Genomic DNA, 17,692 nt, shown 5'->3' with positions numbered 1-17,692 from the left:
CTGCCCACCCCCACCACACACAGTCACTGCCCACCCCCACCACACACAGTCACTGCCCACCCCCACCACACACAGTCACTGCCCACCCCCACCACACACACAACCCCTCATGGTTACTATCCCCGTCTCCACAACCCTCACAGTTACTACACACAAACACACCGCTCACAACCCCCACACACAGTTACTACCCTACACACACACACCCCTCCCCTCACGGTTGCTACCCCACCACCAGCACCACCACACATCCCTCACGGTTACAGCCCCCGGTTACTACCCCTACGACCCACCCCACACACCCCTCACGGTTACTGCTCCCCCTACACCCCACCACCCGTTCCCTCACGGCTTACTGCCCACACAGACACACATCTTTCCCTCACACGTATGGCCGCGGCCCGCTACACACCGCCGAGCCCCGCGCCTCAGCCCAAGCGTCACACCCGCCTCTTCCGGCCCCTCCCCCCCGCGTTTCCTCCCGCAGGGCCTTTGCTGAGCGCGGGGGGGCGGGCCAGGCGCGGTGGCGGCCAATGGGGAGGCAGATTGGCCCGGCCCCCGCCCCCCGGCCCCGCGCGCGCCCGCCGGTGGCGCAGGCACAGCCGCCGCCATGTCCATCTTCACCCCCACCAACCAGATCCGCCTCACTAACGTGGCCGTGGTGCGGGCGCGGCGCGGCGGCAAGCGCTTCGAGATCGCCTGCTACCGCAACAAGGTCATGGGATGGCGCAGCGGAGCGTGAGTGAGACCGGCCGACGACGACGGGGTCTGGCCGCCGGGGGCGGCCTGTGGGGGAGGCCCGTGTGGGCGCCCGGTGGCGTGAGGCGACTTCCTGTGGGGACCCGGGTGTGGCGGGGCGTGGGGGAGGCGGCGGGGCTGAAGAGCCCCGTGGCGACCGGCCTGTGCCGGGGGCGGGAACCCGGATGGGACCCGGCTGTGGCTTGGGGCAGGAGCCGTGCGGGACCCGGCTGTGGAGCAGGGGACACCCGTGTAGAGGGGGGGACCCAGCTGTGGGGAGCGGGGGGAGCCGCGCAGGGGCGGTGACCCTGCCCATCCCCGGCAGTGACGCTTGGGCAATCCTGGTTCCAGGCTCCCCTAATCCAGCCCTTGGCAGCAGGACTTCTTCCTCCTCGCTGAATACTCGTGTGCTCTTTCTTACATGACTGACTTCACAAGTTTTCGAACTCTCTCCTCATCTTCAGGGAGAAAGATCTCGACGAGGTCCTGCAGACACATACAGTGTTTGTCAACGTTTCCAAAGGCCAGGTGGCGAAGAGGGAAGATCTCGTTCAAGCATTTGGGACAGATGACCAAACAGAAATCTGTAAGATGGTAGGTTTCACACACTTTGCTTTCTCAAAGCGTGGAGAAGACCTGCCAAATCTTTTACAAACAGGTCACATGGGCATGGTAGGTTGGTTTAGCCCTAGAAAGTTCCCACTGAATGCAGTGCTGCTGTAGGCAAAAGTGGTGTTCAATTGGTGAAGCAGTGCGACGGAAGGACTGGTAGCACTGTGCTATAGTCTTAAACATTATCTGTGCAGCTGGCTGGAAAGAGTTGTGAGCTCTCTGTGTAACGTGCAGCTTCTACGTGCTGAGGTCTGCGGACACAGGAAAAAGGTTAGCCAGCACTAAGCAGTTCCTCATCTAAAATACATTATTAAGGATGCATGGAAAGAAATGGGACAGTTCCTTCTTACTTTGGACACTTCAATGAAATGCTATGTATGAGATATAGATAGATAGATAGATAGATATTTAAAAAAAGGAACAGATCCACTTTCTTAGTCCTCGGCAGGATATAAACCATGGACTTATAGGTGGTGAGAATGTAAGTAAATCTGCGCTTTTGAGTGTGTCTGTGGTGGGTTTTTTGTCTGCAGACTTTACAGTGGTGCCTGCCATAATGGTGTACATTACTAATACGGTTGTTCTTTTGCTCCGCTGTACCGTCTAACCAAACCATTGAATCAATTGTTAAATTTAACAGAGTTACTAAAGTTTTCATTCTGTGCTCAAATCTGTATATTTATTAACTAATGTCTTCCTTTTTACTGTACAGATTTTATCCAAAGGGGAGCTGCAAGTATCGGACAAAGAACGACAGACACAGCTGGAGCAGATGTTTAGAGACATTGCAACTATTGTGGCTGACAAGTGTGTGAATCCTGAAACAAAGAGGCCATACACAGTGATCCTGATCGAAAGAGCCATGAAGGATATTCACTACTCCGTCAAGCCGCACAGGAGCACAAAGCAGCAGGTTGGTTTTCTCGCGACATGAGCTGCTGCTTAGAGGTGGCTCTTCAAGCCTGATTTCTCCCTGCGCAGCCACGGAGGGGTGAGCAGAGCACTGCGGTCTGAAGACTGCAGAGTGGTTACTCAGCTGGCTGGCAGCTGCATGCTGGGTACAAGCAGCTTCTGAAACTCACGCAGTTTGTTTTCTAACAATGCGGGGAAGGGAGAAAGAAAGAAACCAATTAAAGCAGCAACAGTGGTATATCTGGAACAGAAGGAAGTTTTATCGTTTATTTTAATTGAGGCAGTGAATCAGGCTTTGCATCTGAGCCACGTGGGTTTCTGTTGTTTTGCAGTATGGCTGCTATTGAACGTGATTTTGGGCAGGCTTGTTAAGTATTTGAAGTGGTCACAAACAGCCAGACCTCTGCCTTTTCTTGCTGCTCTACCAAGGGAGTGTAAACCATACTCCCTGCAGCAGGGTGACAATGATCAGTGCTGGGAACTGTGTCTGGAGCTAATGCAAAGGATTTGGATTTTGGTCTGTGCAAGGGTTTGTAAGCAGGTGTGTCAATGCTCTTTCCTCTTCATGTCGTGACAGGCACTGGAAGTGATCAGACAGTTAAAGGAAACCATGCAGATCGAACGTGCTCACATGAGGCTGCGATTTATCCTTCCAGCAAAGGAGGGGAAGAAACTGAGAGAGAAGCTCAAGCCCCTGATTAAAGTTATTGAGAGTGAAGATTTCCACGAACAGCTGGAAATTGTGAGTAATAAAGCGGTCCCTTGGGTGTCATACTTGATTTGACTACACCTGTACCTTTGACTAGACGATGAATGAATATGTGGAAGATGTTGAGATAAACTGCAGGTTTACCAGGGGTTCTAAATCAGAGGTGTGCTTTGTGGTTTTAATGTCACCTAATCCTAGTGAGGTCAGCGTGCAAGTAGCCTTTATTGTACAGAGGTTGCTGCTTCAAGCTGCGGAGGAGCAGTGTCATTCCTCTTAGCAGTGATTATCCTACAGCACGGATAAATTTCTCTGCATGTATGGAATGTTACTCTTCATTTGGTGGGTCAGGCCTGTATTTGACAGCGGTTAATTAGGTTTTGAAGAAATAGTCTGTGGCAAAGCAGAACTTGGTATTAGCCAGAATCTTTCCGAGACCAGATTAGAATCTAGCAATCCCAGCTGTCAAAAGACATGCCCAGCATGGGTAAATGGAACTGCAGAGCCTCTGTGGAAAGATTATTTGATAGAAATTGCTTATCAATTCTGCAAAGTCCTTCTTAGTCACAAAAGCATTTTTATTTTTAATGAAAATTAATGTAAGACTTTGAAAAGGGTCTAATGACAATCAAATACTATGGCTTGACATTTCAGGTGTGCCTTATTGACCCAGGCTGCTTCAGAGAGATTGATGACCTGATACGGAGTGAGACAAAAGGGAAAGGAACCCTGGAGGTGCTGAGTCTGAAAGACGTGGAGGAAGGAGACGAAAAGCTTGAATAATGAAAGCCTTCCCACAGCAGTTCTACTTGCAACAGCATTCTACGAAATGACTGGCGATAGACATGCTCTTCTGTTCGGCCTTCGTGGTTTTTCCGTTCTCTTGCTGCCAGATATTTCCTGACACTAGTCCTTTCAGATTTTTCCATGCAGTGTGGGGTTTTTTATCCTTCCACACCTGCTTGGTTTACAAATGTGTTTGACTGCTGGAACGTTTTATGTCAGAGTTGCACTAATGAGGCCTGAGTTAAGATGTGGTAGAGAAGTGACTTTTGCTTTGGTTTCCTTTAAGGGTTGCTGTTGAAGAGTGTTGGGCTGATACAGTGCCCGTTGTTGCTACCTGGAGCTGTCAGTGCTGAGCGGCCGGTTGCATAGATTGCTGAGGGGTGAGTTTGTCTGTGAGGAGAGGAACCTTCAGAAGAGAGCTGCTTTTTCACTTCTCAGCACGTGCAAAGCATGGATCGTGCCTAAAAATCTATCTGTGAGCAGCACGATCACTGACTTGGGCTTCTACAATTGGCTGCTTGATAATTAAAACACCATTCTTAAAGATTTCCTTTGCCGGATAGAAGAGTACTCGCTGACTTATTAAAAACCTTCTCTTCCATATAACTTCTTCGTGACATGTATTTAGCTACCTTAAGAAAAATCAGTTATCGCCTGCTTCTGTATTAGAGATACAGAAAGACATAAAATCATTTTTGTGAATGGTATAGGAGGTGCCTCCGGCCACGGCGATGCTTTCTGTAGGCCGAAGGGGTGGCCTGTGCTTGTCAGCTGTTCATTCCACGGCGTCAGTGAGAATCTCCGACAGGCATGGGTGGCCTCTGCCCATCGAGCTGGACAGGCTTTTGTTGGGCCGCCATTCCCCAGCAGGAGCAGTTTGGTTGTGCCCCGTTTTAGTGCGAGACAGAGAAATCCTGGCAGCTGTCCTTTCTCCTCTCGCTGCTTATGCTGCTTTCTAATACCTGCCCAGCATTTCCAGGCAGCTCCAGATTCCATGAGCTCTTGTCTCAGCTGTGTTCAACAAATGCTTTTTAGTGGAGCTGGTGTGTTTCAAAGAAGAGGGGAAGAGAGCACAGCAAGCGGAGGAGGAGAGACGGAAAATGCAAACCACCAGGCAAAGCCCCTGTGCTTGGGTGACCGAAAGCTCAGCCAGCAGGGATTTACGGAGCCTTCAGCGTGACGTACCCCTTCCCATGCTAACAGCAGGCAGCAGGTCAGGAGCTGCAGGCTAGCCAGCGCCTCGATGTCTCTCCCAGACGAGTGCTGTGTTCATCATTGGCTGTTCACTTTTAGCGCGCCCGACTGCCTGCTACATGAGAACTGAAGGGAGCTCTGGCTTGCGCTGCTGACGTGACCTTTTCCTTTGTAGCGTGAACAGCGTGGGAAGTCTCCAGAATTTAGGCAGGGAGGGCTGAAGACAACTGAAAGCGGAGAGGTTTGACGTGTGAGGTGCAGGGGGCCTGTGGGACTAGACCCTTAGTCAAAGGCTTCCTCCTGGAAGCTGGTTTCTGCAGGCGCCTGTTGACACGAGCTTGTACAAGCCTGGCTCATGTTTCTTGAGCAGTATTTTGGAAGGGCCGTCCACTCGAGAGTCTGAGTTTTGCTGAGGGCCACTGAAATGGACATCCTTGAGGCATTTTAGCCGTTCTTCTAAAAAGCTCTCTCTTGCCACCCCCCGGTAACCTGCCGTGATGTTTAAATGCTGCCTAGGACAGTGTAGTGGCATAATGACTCTACTTGCCACGTGGGCCCCGCCTCAGCGTGGAGATCTCTACGTGCACAGACAGACTGGCCAGGTTCCTTGTGGGCACAAAGCCTTCACTGCTTGTCTTTCAAAGGGCCATCTCTTCATGCGCATTTTTATGAAGCACAGAAGATGATAATGTCTGCGTGTAGCCTGTCACGGGCCATTGGCGTTAACATGCAATCCATCAGTCTGCACATGAGGTGCTGAGTAAGAGCCTGGGATGATCCTGTGTCGGTAACACTTGATTTCAGAATCCTCTAATTTCTTTGTTTCCTATGTTCAGCAGCTAGAGCACCATAGGACGGCTGCACATTAAAGATCTCGAGCTACAGAAACTTCATCAGAGCTGATCTACAAGCTTGGTGCTAGGAAGGCAGTTTCCCTCTGTAAGGAGTCTTTTTCTGCAAATCAAAGATTGAGGGTTATTCTCCTCTCTGGTAGAGGGAGCTTGGTTTTATTTCTCAACGAATAAATGTACATGCTTGCATTCCTTGCCGTGTCTGTAGCTGAGCCAGAACGCGCGGGAAGGACAAGACCAAAGCCCAGTCTCAGCAGCTGGTCTGTTCTTGCCCGGTGCAACGGGAGCAGAACTCCCTGTGTAGCTGTTCCGTGTTGCCGAAGGCACGTGGCGAGGCAGGAACGGGCTCCTGGTGCCATGCGAAACCAGCCGGCAGCTGCCAGAGAGCGCGGGGGGCTGTTCGGGTCCACGGTGCCCACATGTATTCCCTGCAAGTGTCCTGGCCCCGTGTCTGGTGGGGCTTGGAGGGGTCCCCCAGCTGGGCGGGCTGCAACTGCTGCAGCCACGGCGCTGGGACCGCGCTGCCCGCCCTGCCTTGGGCTGCCTCAGTAACTGGTTGTTCATTCGCCTGTCGCCCGCAGAAGCGGAGAGGAGGGGGCCGTGGGTGGCGATGGCTGAGCAGGAGGCGCTGGCCGAGCAGGAGGTGTGTGCCATGCGGCACTGGGAGGTGCCGCCGTGACAGTTCCCCCAGTGCAGGGAGTGAGCTCAGCTCTGTGATGTCACAGCCCGTGTCACAGCCTGCCAACGTCCTAACAGCCCGGCAACGTCTCCACCGGGCAGTAGAGCCACGACGGCTGCCACGTGCGCAGCCAGGCTGGAGGGCCGAGGCAGGAGCAGCGGCACCATGCCGGGCCGCAAGGCAAACCTCAGCCAGCGCGCCCAGGAGCTGTGTGCCGCCGTCGCCTTGCAGGGTGCTGCCCCTTGGGCTTCTTGTGGGGACGGCCTGGGGCGGGCGGGTGGCTCTCGGTCCCCGCGTTGTCCTGCACGGTACCAACAGCGCCTTTGTGTCCCCCAGAGCAAGGCGGGAAGTTTTGCGCGCAGCCGCGTGAGGAAAAGCGCAGTGGGACCAGAGAGCGGCTCCCCCGCCTGTGTGAGGCTGTGCAGGAGGACGTCCGTGCCCGGGGCCATAGCCAGCAGGTACCGTCGGGTCCCTCCTGCTCTACCCCTGCCTGGCGCTGGCCCTGTCGGGAGCGGGCGGCACAGGGCAGCACTAGGCTGGGACTGGCCCCAGGCTGGTGGTGATTGTTCTCTCTGCCCCTCTCGTGCCCACAGCACAACAGACGCAGCGTCTCTGAGACCTGCAGAGCGCCAAAGTCCTTGGGGGCCACTTTGGCCAACCAGACAGGGCCCAGCGCGCCCGGGCTGCTTGCAGGGGGCTGGGGCTGTGGGAAGGCTCAGAAGGACAGGGTGGGTGGTAGAGTGACCTGGTGCCGGCACAAGGACAGCCCCCCAGGGCTGGTGTGGTCCAACGGGGGGTGTTTGTGTGTGGTCCCACGGGTCCCTTTCCACTGCGGGACCCACCCGTGCAGATCCTCCTTGAGCTCCCTGAGCAGATCTGTTGTCCCGGCAGTGCTCCCGGCTGTCCCAGCCTGTGTGTGCCCAGGGCTGCCCGGGTTCCTGCAGCTCCAGCCGCATCCCTGAGAGAGAGATGCTGTCCCTGCCCTGCCCTTCACTGCCCGTCCCGAGGTTACAACGCGGTTATAAGCCCCGCTGCGGTGACAGAGACCCTGGCCCCGCAGAGCTGCCTTTGCCCGGGGGCCTCTTGCAGGGCCAGCGGCAGGCGGGTGGGGGGGGGGGTGGTGCTGCTGCTGCTGCTGCTCTCCGGCACCCCCGCAGCTGGGGCACTGATGGATTCGATTGACGCCCAGCCCTGGGTCTCAGTTAGGCAGCACCCCTAAGTCCGGTGTCCCCAGCTCCACCCTGGGGGCAGTTTTGCAGGCAGGACCCCCTTGTGCCGCGGGCGCCCAGCAAGTTCTGCCTCCAGCCTGCTGAATGCTCGCATGCCCATCCAGGTGGCCCAGGAGAAGCTCCAGGCCGACATCTATGAACGGGTGAACACCTGCAACATGCTGCTGCACCAGGTGAGGCAGCGGAGACAAGTGCGGGAGGAGCTGCAGAGGCGGCTGCAGCAGCTGCAGGATGCTGCGATGCCTGACAAGCGGCAGCAGGCACAGGCGCAGGTACCTGGGACCCCCTCCTGGGCTGGCAGCACCTGCAGAGGGCTCTAAGCCAGCCCCTGCACCCCCCGGCTGGCCTCTGGGCTCGGCATGCGGGGTCACCTCCTGTACCCCCCCACCTCTGCCCCAGGCCATTTGCCAGCTGGAGAAAAACATTGAGAAGGTGCTCCTCAAAGTCCACACTGGACAGAAGGTGACTGCCCTGTACCTGGCGGTGCGGGATGTCCTGAGGAAGGTGAGCTCCTCCCCACCGTGCCATCGTGCCACCTGCTCCCCCAGCAGAGACAAGGAGGTGCCCCAGGGGCAACGCTGGTGGGACGCCCCCCTCCCAGATCAAAGAGGTCCTCCTGCTCCCCTCCATCTGCTGTCACAGCACGGGGGACCCCTGGGGCTCACTGGGGTGACGTGCTGTGGCTCCCTGTGTCCCAGGAGCTGGCCCACCTGCCTCCGCACCTGGACCTCCTGTGCAAGATGGCCGAGCTGTATGGTAGGGAGCTCCAGGACATGGATCTCATGGCCTTGGAGGCCTGCAAAGCCGCTGACAGAGCCAAGGTGAGATGGCCAGGGGCACCTCGGGGCCCTTTTCCACCCTCCAGAGCCCACCGACGGCACCATGTGCCCCGGAGCTGCTGAGTGTGCCTTCAACCAAGAGCAAAAGAGCCGGAGCTGGGCTTGCCCACAGCACCCCGATGGCTCCATAGCTCCTCCCGGGTGTCGCTCTTGGGCCGCGCTGCCCTGGGGCTGGGGACAGCCTGCCCGAAGCCCCAGCTACGGCGAAGGCAGCACGCTCCACCCGCCAGCCCTCCTTGCCCACTATCCTTCCCAGCCTGTCTACTTGGCGGCGGGGCTGGTCATTGCTGACCCTGGCCATCCCACAAGTTCAGCTGGCTGCCAAAGGTCCGTTCCAGCTCTGACAGCCACTTCTCCCTTCTCTGACACGCTCCAGGAGGACGCAAACAGGACGCGCAGCCGGATCCTTGCGGAGAGAGCGCGCATGTACCGCTCCCGGGCCACCCAGGAGGTCTCTGTAGACACAGGGTGGCGGAAGGACGTGTACCAAAGACACCTGAGAGCGGTGAGCTGGGGGTCCTGGCACAGGCCAGGCTGTGGGCAGACGGCAGGCATCGGTGCCGGGCCCCCCACGGGTCGGGGGCCTGCAGGGCCAGCTCCCCCCGGCTGTCAGCAGCGTGGGGGGTGACAATGCACATCCTTGCAGCAGGAGAGGCACGAGCTCACCGTGGACTCCCCGACCCCGGCCTCACAGGACCAGCTCGTGGGTGAGTGCCTGGCAGGGTGCAGGGGGGGTGGGACGCGGGCACAGCCGCAGGCATCCTTCCCTGACGCTTCCCTCCCACCCCAGGCACCAGTCTGGAGGCCGTCAGGTCCCAGATGGAGCACGAGGCCAGGGTCACGCAGAAGATGCAGCAGGCCAAGGCTGCGCTGCAGTGCTCCAGGATCTGGGTAACGTGACCCCCCCCTCTGGCAAAACCCACGGCTGCTCAGGGCCCGGGGAGCTGAGAGCCCTCTGCTTGCCTTGTTTCATTGTGGGCTTCTCTGCCCTCCTCTGCCTCGGGAGACCCCCAGAGGCCCTCTGGGGCGGGCAGGGATGGCACCACACTTCTCCGTGACATGAGCTTGCAGCCGTCCATGGTGCACACGGCTCCCCGAGGCCACGGCCCGGGTCCTGTACCCTGCAGGAGCACCGGGGGCTGAGTCCTCGTGCTCTCCCCCGGCCAGGACATACCCGGCAGGCTCCTGGAACAGCAGAAGTCCTCGGCGGACCTGGAGCAGTGCATCAAGGAGGGCGAGGAGAAGAAGCGGGCACTGGCGGAGAGGCTGCACGAGCTGGAGCTGAACCTAGCTAAGCTGAAGTTTCACCAGCCCTCCAACACAAGCAGGTGTGCAGTCGTGTCCACCGGGCCACGGCCCTTGGCGGGGGGGACACGTGTGTGCCAGGTGTCCCGACACAGCAGGGCACCCCTTCCCACGTCCCACTGCAGCCGCCCACCCCTCCTGTGCCGCCAGGTTTTCTGAGCAGGGGGCTCCCCCAGCTCTGGGCCTGGCAGAGCACCCAAAGCTCCCGCTGCGGCGGCAGGAGGACCCCCGCTTCTGGCCTGGCGTGGGAAGTGGTACCAGCAGCGTGGAGCTGGGTTGCAGGCAGCACCTCTGCTCTGCATTGGCAACCTGAGCAGCTTTTGCAGCAGCTCTAGGGTGTTCCTGCCCCCCCTGTGCACTTGTATGGATGTGAATGTGCTTGGCTCCAGGGTGCTGGAGGAGGAGCTGCGGCTGAAACTGCAGTGCCAAGAGGCTCGGCTGGAGGACATGCGGGCCCAGATGATGAGGAGCAAGGATGTTCTGCTCAAATGTGAAGAGGACATCGACAGCCTTTTCGTCCGCCTGCAGGGCATCGCCGTGCCCGGCCAGGTACCCACATGGGGCTGGCGTGAGCTTGGCCCCGGCCACTGCCCGGTGGTGCAGCAGCACGGCATGGAAACGCTTGGCGCAGCCACTGTCCCCCCCCCGTGGCTCGTTTTCCCCACCAAGGTGGTTGTTCTCTCTCTGACTCCAGGAGGATCCCGTCAAGGCCATGGCGGTGGAGGAGAAGCTGCAGCACTGTGAGCAGAAGCTGCGCTACCTGGTGCAGCGGGTGGCCAGCCTGCCCCACGACTGGCGCAGCCCCAACAAGGACAACAAGGTGCGCGGGGGCTCCATCCCTGCTGTGGCCTTTGGGCACCCGCACGGGGCTTTCCCATACGGCCCATCCCAAGCGTCCTCCCAGCTGGCAGGATGGAGGTGGCGCCAGGGGAGAGCCATGGAGCAGCTCAGCCCCCGGTGGCACGGGGCACTGCAGGGTGTGCCCCGCGCGGGGACCTCGAGGTGGGGCAGCCCTTGGCTTGGAACACCCACCTCCCCTTCAGCAAGTAACCCAGAGTGTCTTCCACAGATTTTTGCCGAGGTCCGTAATTTACTAGAGAACACCACTGCGGATCACCCACAGAACCTGAGGGTTTCCTTGGAGGACGCAGGCAGCGGCCAAGGTAGGAGAGCACAGCGAGGACACGTGCCACAGCAACCATCCCAGCCCCTGCCCGTGGGGATTCCTGGGCATCCTTGCCTGTCTTCCACTGTCCCAGCAGAGCCCAACCCACGAGCTGCTTGTCCCAGGTGCTGTGGGACAAGGAGGGAGAGCCTTGGCTTCAAAATCACCTGGTTGTGGCCTCCTCCTGTTGGATGTTCTTGGGGGAGACCACGAGCTTTTGGCAGCTCTCTACTGTGTTTTTAACAAAGCGGGAGCTGTACCCACCACCCCCTGGCTCCAGGCCTTTCTGGGAAGCGCCAGCAGTGTTGAAGAGGGGCCACAGCGGTGGCAACCCCAGGCTCTGCAGGTCCCCCTGGGATGCGGGGCTGGCAGAGCCAGTCGGCAGTGCCTGTGCCTCAGGGCTCCGCACGAGGGCTCTCTGGGATGCCACCAGCCCTGCAAAAGGTGCCGGCTCTGCCCAGGGACACGAGCGCACAGAGCCTCCACAGCCCACTCCTCTCCACTCTCTCCTCAGAGTCCTTGGATTCTGATGACGAATCCTGTGGCCTTGTCCTCACCCGGGAGGGCATCAAGAAGCAGGGGCTGCTCCTGATGAAAAGCAAGCAGCGTGGCAAGAAGTAGCAGTTTCTCCAGCAGACCTTTGCATGCCCCACAGCCACCCGCTGTGCTGGGCATGCCCCAGAGCCACCCGCTGTGCTCTTTGGCCGGCAGCTTTAATAAAGTAGATGTTTTGCACTCCTCACAGGCCTGTGGTACACCTGGAATGGGGGGGTCACTTCTGGCACCTGGGACGCCTGGGTGCTGAGCTGGCTTTGGAAGCACCCCCATCCCCGCCGCCCCTCACCCCGTTGCGCTCTCTGCAGAGGTGGGGATGGACCGGGGGGGGAACCGCTTTCGTGGCCAAAGCAAAGCTGGGGTCAGGGTGGCTCTCTCCCCCTTGCTCCTGTGGGGCAATCGCCTTCGCGGGACCTCTGCGGCCCCAGACCACTGTGGGACCTCAAAGGGCTGTTGCCTGTCCAAGGCAGCTCTGGGGAAACGTGGGGCAGGGGCTGAGACCTGTCCAGGCATTGGACCTCAGGGTGGGGGTCTTCATGTGCATGCGTGGGAGCACAAGGGCAGACCCTGCCTCGGGAAGGGAGAGCCAAGTCTGAGCTGGAGCCCCCAGTCTGGGGCTGCCTGACCTGACCCGGCTGGGGACCCTTCCAGCTTCTGCCCTCCCCTGGCCCCCGCACACACGTTGTGCAACTCGTACTGATAACCCTGACCTCAGAGCACACGTCGGGCGCTACCTCTGGGCTGCGGGGCAGTGCCTGCAGGTAAGGTCTAACCCAGCATGAGCCAGGACAGCAGAGGATGCCACAGCGAGCCTGTGGCTCCCGGACAGGATCCCCAGCCCTGCTGACTGCTCACGGACACCCAGCCGTGGGCTCCACGGTGCCTTCGCTGCAAAGGCACTCCTAAAACATGGCTGCAAAGGGATGGTGCTGTTTCCCCAAGTACAGCCAGCACTGACAGGGAGACCCGCGCGGGAGAGTGGCACCTCGTCCCCTTCAGCCGGGGGACATCAACACCAGACCAGGCTTTCACTGTCCTCTCTGCTTGGTCCCTGTACTTTATGCCAACAGCACTTGTAACATCATCCCTAGGGGGAAGGAAGGGCTCTTTCCTTTCTGACCTTGGCAATACCTCTGGTGTAGATGGACTGTCATCCACATCATCCATCGACTGGCCGTCTACATCCAGAGCCTCATACCTGTTGTACAGAGTCACCTGGGAAGACGAGGTGGCCAAGGAGAGTTTGCCTGCCACCCCGAGCATGGACTTGCCTCCATTCACTCCTACCCTTTAAACCACCACCTTCAGCCTAGCAGAGGGAGGATACAGGATCCCCTTGATCTTGATTTTCTTCTGGTGGCTGTTCCTGTTTCTGTCTCATGGAGGGCAGAGCATGGTTCCACCAGTCTATGCTTTCCTCAGACTTCTCAATGCTCCTTGAACTTTCTACTTCCTCTTGTAGCTCTGCCACCAGGCTGAGCAGACCATCCACTTGTCCACACCCCACAGAGCTCTTCTCACCACTGCCATCCATGAAAGGCACTTGCATGCCCTGCAGCCCGAGGCCTGGATGCCTGCATGTTTTCACCGGAGCTCTCTCTGGGTTGCCACATCCATCCTGGTGAGTGCAGAGTACAGAGCTTTCTTCCAGGTGGATACCATAGCCAAGCTCCTCCTGGGAGAGTGATGACCACCAACTGAACTCGCTTCTTTTGCTGGTAGGATGATGACGCCCTTCCTGCGCAAACTGCCATGCAAACTGCTGCGCACACCCTGGCTGATCACCAACAGTTGGCCTGCTCTGCTGGCAGTGCTCCTGGCCACTAGTGCTCCATAGGCTGCTTTTTATGGGGGTGGGGTGGCTGCGGTTGCTCTGGCAATGCCTAGACCTTGAAAGCATCTTTCATGAGAGCTGTCAGCTCTCAGTGGGTGTCTCCGCTGCCCTGACATTTTCCTGCCTTAGGAAACCCCCTTGTGCAGCAAGATCTGCCGCTCTACCGTGGATCGGGCTGGCTCACCTGGGTGGAAGAGCAAGGAGGTGTTAATGAGGTGGGACATGGAGGAATGAAAAGGAGAAGCCTTGCATAGTTCCTCTCTGCAAGAGACTGGACTGGGGGTGCTGACAGGACAGGGTCATAGGGACAAAGGCAAGGAATTGGACATCAAAATAGAGGGGATTTTGGGTCACCAAGTAAAGTGACTGGCAGGGACTGAAGGCAGAAAATCTGGGGAGACCAAAATGAGGGTCTGGGAGCCCATTCTCCAGCCGACACACCCCAGGGGACTCATATGTCTAGGTATCCCCACTCCTCTCAAGGGGGGACCCAGGTATCTGGGACCTACATAGGAACCCCGCTGTCTCCTGGGTATCCAGGCGCCTGGGCTCCACCTGGGAACCCCGCTGTCTCCTGGGTATCCAGGCGCCTGGGCTCCACCTGGGAACCCCACTGTCTCCTGGGTTTCCAGGCGCCTGGGCTCCACCTGGGAACCCCACTGTCTCCTGGGTATCCAGGCGCCTGGGCTCCACCTGGGAACCCCACTGTCTCCTGGGTATCCAGGCGCCTGGGCTCCACCTGGGAACCCCACTGTCTCCTGGGTATCCAGGCGCCTGGGCTCCACCTGGGAACCCCGCTGTCTCCTGGGTATCCAGGCGCCTGGGCTCCACCTGGGAACCCCACTGTCTCCTGGGTATCCAGGCGCCTGGGCTCCACCTGGGAACCCTGCAGTTCCCTGGGGACCCAAGCATTTGGGTGCTGTACTTTGTGGCCATGGGGTGGTGGTGGGTGCTGGCTCCCTGGCTCCCTGGAAACCCAGGCATCAAGGCAGGGGGGCTTGCCTTGCGGCAATGGGTGGCCCTGGCATCCTGGCTCCCTGCGGTGCACTCCTGCCTGCTCTGCTTTGGGCCTCCCAGTCAGCGCGAACAGCTCTGCCATGACATTACTGGGGCCCCCCTCAAGGACCCTCGACATCAACGCTGCCTTGAGGCCCTTGCCCAGGCTGCTGAGCCACTTTCCTCTGTCACTGTGGGTGCGTCATGGGTTCCCCATCCTGACCGGCACCTCCATCCCACCAGGGACCTCCAGCCCAAGGGGGACCACCACTCTGAACAGGATCCCAGAGCCGTCTGGGGTTTCCCACTTCAACCGATGCCCTCATACTGACACGGGATCCCTGGCAGTTGAAGACCCCTTTCCTAAACAGAAACCCCAGGGACCCACCCCAGACAGGCACCCTACGACTCCCAACAATGCCAATGTCTCCCTAGTCCTGACCTGGACCTCAGGGACCTCTGGGAACCCCAACCCTGCCTAGGACCCTGAGAATCACCCAAACCAGAACAGGGACACTGAGGACACCCTGGCCCTACCTAGGACCTCAGGAATCCCCAAGAATATCTGACCCTTCCCCAGTATCCCTAAACCCTGATCAGGACTGCAGGAACCCCCAGGAACTCCCAGCCCTTACTGGACCCTCCCATCCCTGAACCTCCAATCCCAACCCTGTACTGGTCTCAGCACACCTGTACTGGTCGCAGGGTCGGGGCAGCGTGATGTACTTCGGGAGATCGTCATGGATGCCCTGCATTTTCTGGAGAAGCAGAGCAAGACGAGTGAGCAGGGGATGTGGGACATGTGAGGGGTAGGGTCAGGACATGGGTCATGGGGGACAGGACACGGAGGCCTTGAATGGGGGGTGTGGTGAAATACAAGACGATATGGAGGTCTGGGGCTGTAAGGGGATAGCTGGGGAATCCTGAGGGTATGTGGGCTTCAAGGTATACAGCTTCTGGGGGGAGGGGCGGGGTGTTGGGGGGGTATTTGGGGATATATGGAACTCCAGTAGGGACATATGGGGTTGAGGCAAGTACAGAGGATCTGTGGGGTCTGAGGAGGGATTCTGGGGATCAGAGGGAGGTTACATTGTCTACCTGGCCTTCTGGACAGAGCCCTTTGAGGTGTCTCTACAGGCAGCCGTCAACGTAATCTGGGCGAAGCTGAGCCATCTGGAGAAAGGTATGGGGCCAGTGGGGATGCCCACCCAAGACTCCCACTCTGGAAATTCTCCAGGACCCCCACTAAAGGGACTGTCACAGACCCCCCCACCATGGACATCTACACCCCAGGGACCCCCACCTTGGGCACCCCCATCCTGAAGAAACCCCTGGGGATCCCATCTGGGCTGGACAAGGGACGAGCCCAAACAGCTCATCACAGGGATGCGGATCCCCAGTGATCCCCAGTCTAATGCTGCTTCCTCTCCACCAGCTCCAGCCTGTGTCCCGCCTTGTGGTGAGTGCCCGTCTCTCTGTCTTGCCACCCTCTGTCGCCTCATACATCTCCCATCCCCATGGGACCAGCAAGTCTCTCCATCCTAGGATACCAGCCAGCTGCTCGCGTCTTCCAGTGTGCTACCTGCCGCCTCGTGGACTGCCAGTTTCCCCTGGATTGCCCAGGTATGGGGACATGGTAGACCCAGGCATCCAGGCTGGTCTAAGTCCCACCCCGGCGCTGGGTGCCTCCAGGTCTCTGGGGGCAACTGCCATTCCTCATGTGTGGCCATGCCTGCTGGGCCCACCATGAACGCACAGCAGTGTGCTGAGGTGCATGCCTGTGCACCTCTACTGCGAGCACGTGAGCACTTGTAGTCACACAGGAGCACATTCATTCCTGTAAGTGCATGAGTAGATGTGAACTCACATGCTTCTCAATGCTCCCAGTGCAGGTCCTGCGGGCCCAAACAGATGAAACCGTCACACTGCACTGCTCTGTGCCCTTTGCCACCCTCCCTGGCCTGCCCGTTACCTGGATGTTTGCCAAGGACGTGAGTTGCATATATGCTTGTGCAAGGGTGTACACAGACATTCAAGAGAGGACTGGGCCTGGGTAGCAAGGCCTGCATGCACACAGTTGTGCGCTTGCCATAAGGACAATCCATAGATACAGGTATGGCTTATACAGCAGATATAAGTAGCACGTGTGTAAGCATGCACAGGATGCAAGCAAGTGCTGACCCATGTGAAAGGTGCACACAAGCAAGAGGCAGGTCACTTGTGTTTGCAGATTCATGTGTACTTGTGTGCACACGTGTGGCAAGGAAGTGGCTTTTGCTCTGCTTGTGCATCCCTCTGTGCATACAAAGAGCACAAGGAGCACGTGGGACATAAGGTGCATGCACATGCATGAGTAAAGGGTACAAGAAGCATGCTTCATCACGTGGGACATGACAAGCATGTGCAGGACACGTGTGCCTTTGCATGCACATGTATATTGTTTCATGTACCTGGTGGACCAGGCTGCCTTGATGTGTTCCCCCCCTTCCCCAGCTGTACACACAGGACCTGACACTGTTTGAGGAGCTGCAGGGAAGCACAGAGGGATCTCGCATTCTGATCATCCATGACCCCATTCCAGGAACCATCGCCTGTTCCCTGGGGGAGGTTTATGAGCCATTGGTCCGCAAGTACTTCTACCTCAACGGTGCGCCCAGACACCTGAGTACCCCTGGGGGCAGTGAGCAGTGTGGGGTGAAGTAGCACCCCAGACACCTGGGCCCATGGGCGGGGGGTGCATGGGGTGTGAGTAGGGTGCCAGTACACCTGGGTCCATGGTGGACAGGTGTAGTGGAGCAGGTGTTCCCTGATGCCTGGCTTCTCTGGGGACAGTGGGGCACATGGGGTGGAGCAGGGACCCCCAGATGCCTGGGTCCCAGAGGGCAGTGAGGTCTGTGGCGGGAGCAGGTCCTACAAAAGGACACCTGGTCCCTGGGAAGCAGTGCCCCATGACCCGAGGTGTCTGTGTCTCTACAGTATCAGAGGGAAGTGTGGAGGACGAGCACAGACTCCAGGCTCGGTTCAGAGCTGTGCTACATTGGCCCCACAGCAAGACCCGCCTGCGCCACATGGTATTGCTGGGGCTGGCACTTGGCTCCATGGCGCTCGTGCTGCTGCTGGTGTGAGTCCTCCTGACCTGGTAAACCTTAACCAAAATCCCGATAGACTGCAAGCCATGGACTATGTCCCCCTGGGACTCCCACTGTCCTCTGACCCGTTCCAGGACACCTCCCTTGCACCCAGCACCACTTCAGGCTTCCCTGCTGCCCCCAGACTCCCTAATTATCCCTG

The 17,692-nt window shown here is 58.4% G+C and overlaps 4 protein-coding genes across 11 annotated transcripts in view; 3 read left to right on the top strand and 1 right to left on the bottom strand.

Annotated features, from left to right (window-relative positions):
* Positions 1 to 618, bottom strand: part of TYW1B (tRNA-yW synthesizing protein 1 homolog B) — a 104,829-nt gene extending 104,211 nt beyond the window's left edge. For 2 of the 3 annotated variants that reach the window (XM_055794424.1, XM_055794426.1), the window contains exon 1: positions 387 to 618. In XM_055794424.1, coding sequence (XP_055650399.1) covers positions 387 to 618 — 232 coding nt within the window. Of the gene's footprint in view, positions 1 to 373 lie in introns of all 3 variants that reach the window. The other variant, XM_027781242.2, reaches the window with a different exon arrangement.
* Positions 606 to 5,988, top strand: SBDS (SBDS ribosome maturation factor). Its single transcript, XM_055794445.1, has 5 exons — positions 606 to 738; positions 1,203 to 1,332; positions 2,063 to 2,263; positions 2,840 to 3,004; positions 3,623 to 5,988. The coding sequence occupies exons 1-5, from the start codon at positions 611 to 613 to the stop codon at positions 3,749 to 3,751; spliced, it is 753 nt and encodes a 250-aa protein (XP_055650420.1). The 5' UTR covers positions 606 to 610; the 3' UTR covers positions 3,752 to 5,988.
* A 248-nt stretch (positions 5,989 to 6,236) lies between these two features.
* LOC114010165 (coiled-coil domain-containing protein 183-like) lies at positions 6,237 to 11,758 on the top strand. 6 transcript variants are annotated; one of them, XM_055794434.1, is made up of 11 exons: positions 6,237 to 6,442; positions 6,815 to 6,936; positions 7,812 to 7,979; positions 8,107 to 8,211; positions 8,406 to 8,528; positions 8,923 to 9,051; positions 9,193 to 9,253; positions 9,337 to 9,437; positions 9,714 to 9,874; positions 10,241 to 10,400; positions 10,546 to 11,651. In XM_055794434.1, exons 3-11 carry the CDS (start codon positions 7,866 to 7,868, stop codon positions 11,257 to 11,259), a joined length of 1,668 nt encoding a protein of 555 aa, XP_055650409.1. In that variant the 5' UTR covers positions 6,237 to 6,442; positions 6,815 to 6,936; positions 7,812 to 7,865; the 3' UTR covers positions 11,260 to 11,651. The 6 variants fall into 6 exon arrangements, with proteins under 6 accessions (XP_055650409.1, XP_055650412.1, XP_055650410.1 ...); XM_055794437.1 differs by lacking the exons at positions 6,237 to 6,442; positions 6,815 to 6,936 and having other exon boundaries at positions 7,614 to 7,979; positions 10,546 to 10,671; positions 10,921 to 11,014; positions 11,531 to 11,758; XM_055794435.1 differs by lacking the exons at positions 6,237 to 6,442; positions 6,815 to 6,936 and having other exon boundaries at positions 7,616 to 7,979; positions 10,546 to 11,014; positions 11,531 to 11,758.
* Positions 11,759 to 13,297: 1,539 nt separating this feature from the next.
* Positions 13,298 to 17,104, top strand: LOC129783789 (sperm acrosome membrane-associated protein 6-like). Its single transcript, XM_055795103.1, has 8 exons — positions 13,298 to 13,361; positions 14,038 to 14,598; positions 15,107 to 15,181; positions 15,516 to 15,584; positions 15,837 to 15,860; positions 15,947 to 16,024; positions 16,289 to 16,392; positions 16,895 to 17,104. The coding sequence occupies exons 1-8, from the start codon at positions 13,298 to 13,300 to the stop codon at positions 17,102 to 17,104; spliced, it is 1,185 nt and encodes a 394-aa protein (XP_055651078.1).
* Positions 17,105 to 17,692: the final 588 nt, after the last annotated feature.

Source organism: Falco peregrinus, chromosome 2 (genome assembly GCF_023634155.1).
Source record: "Falco peregrinus isolate bFalPer1 chromosome 2, bFalPer1.pri, whole genome shotgun sequence".
Classification (NCBI taxonomy): domain Eukaryota; kingdom Metazoa; phylum Chordata; class Aves; order Falconiformes; family Falconidae; genus Falco; species Falco peregrinus.
Note: the sequence above shows the minus strand (reverse complement) of the source record. Positions and strands in the feature narration are given on the sequence as shown.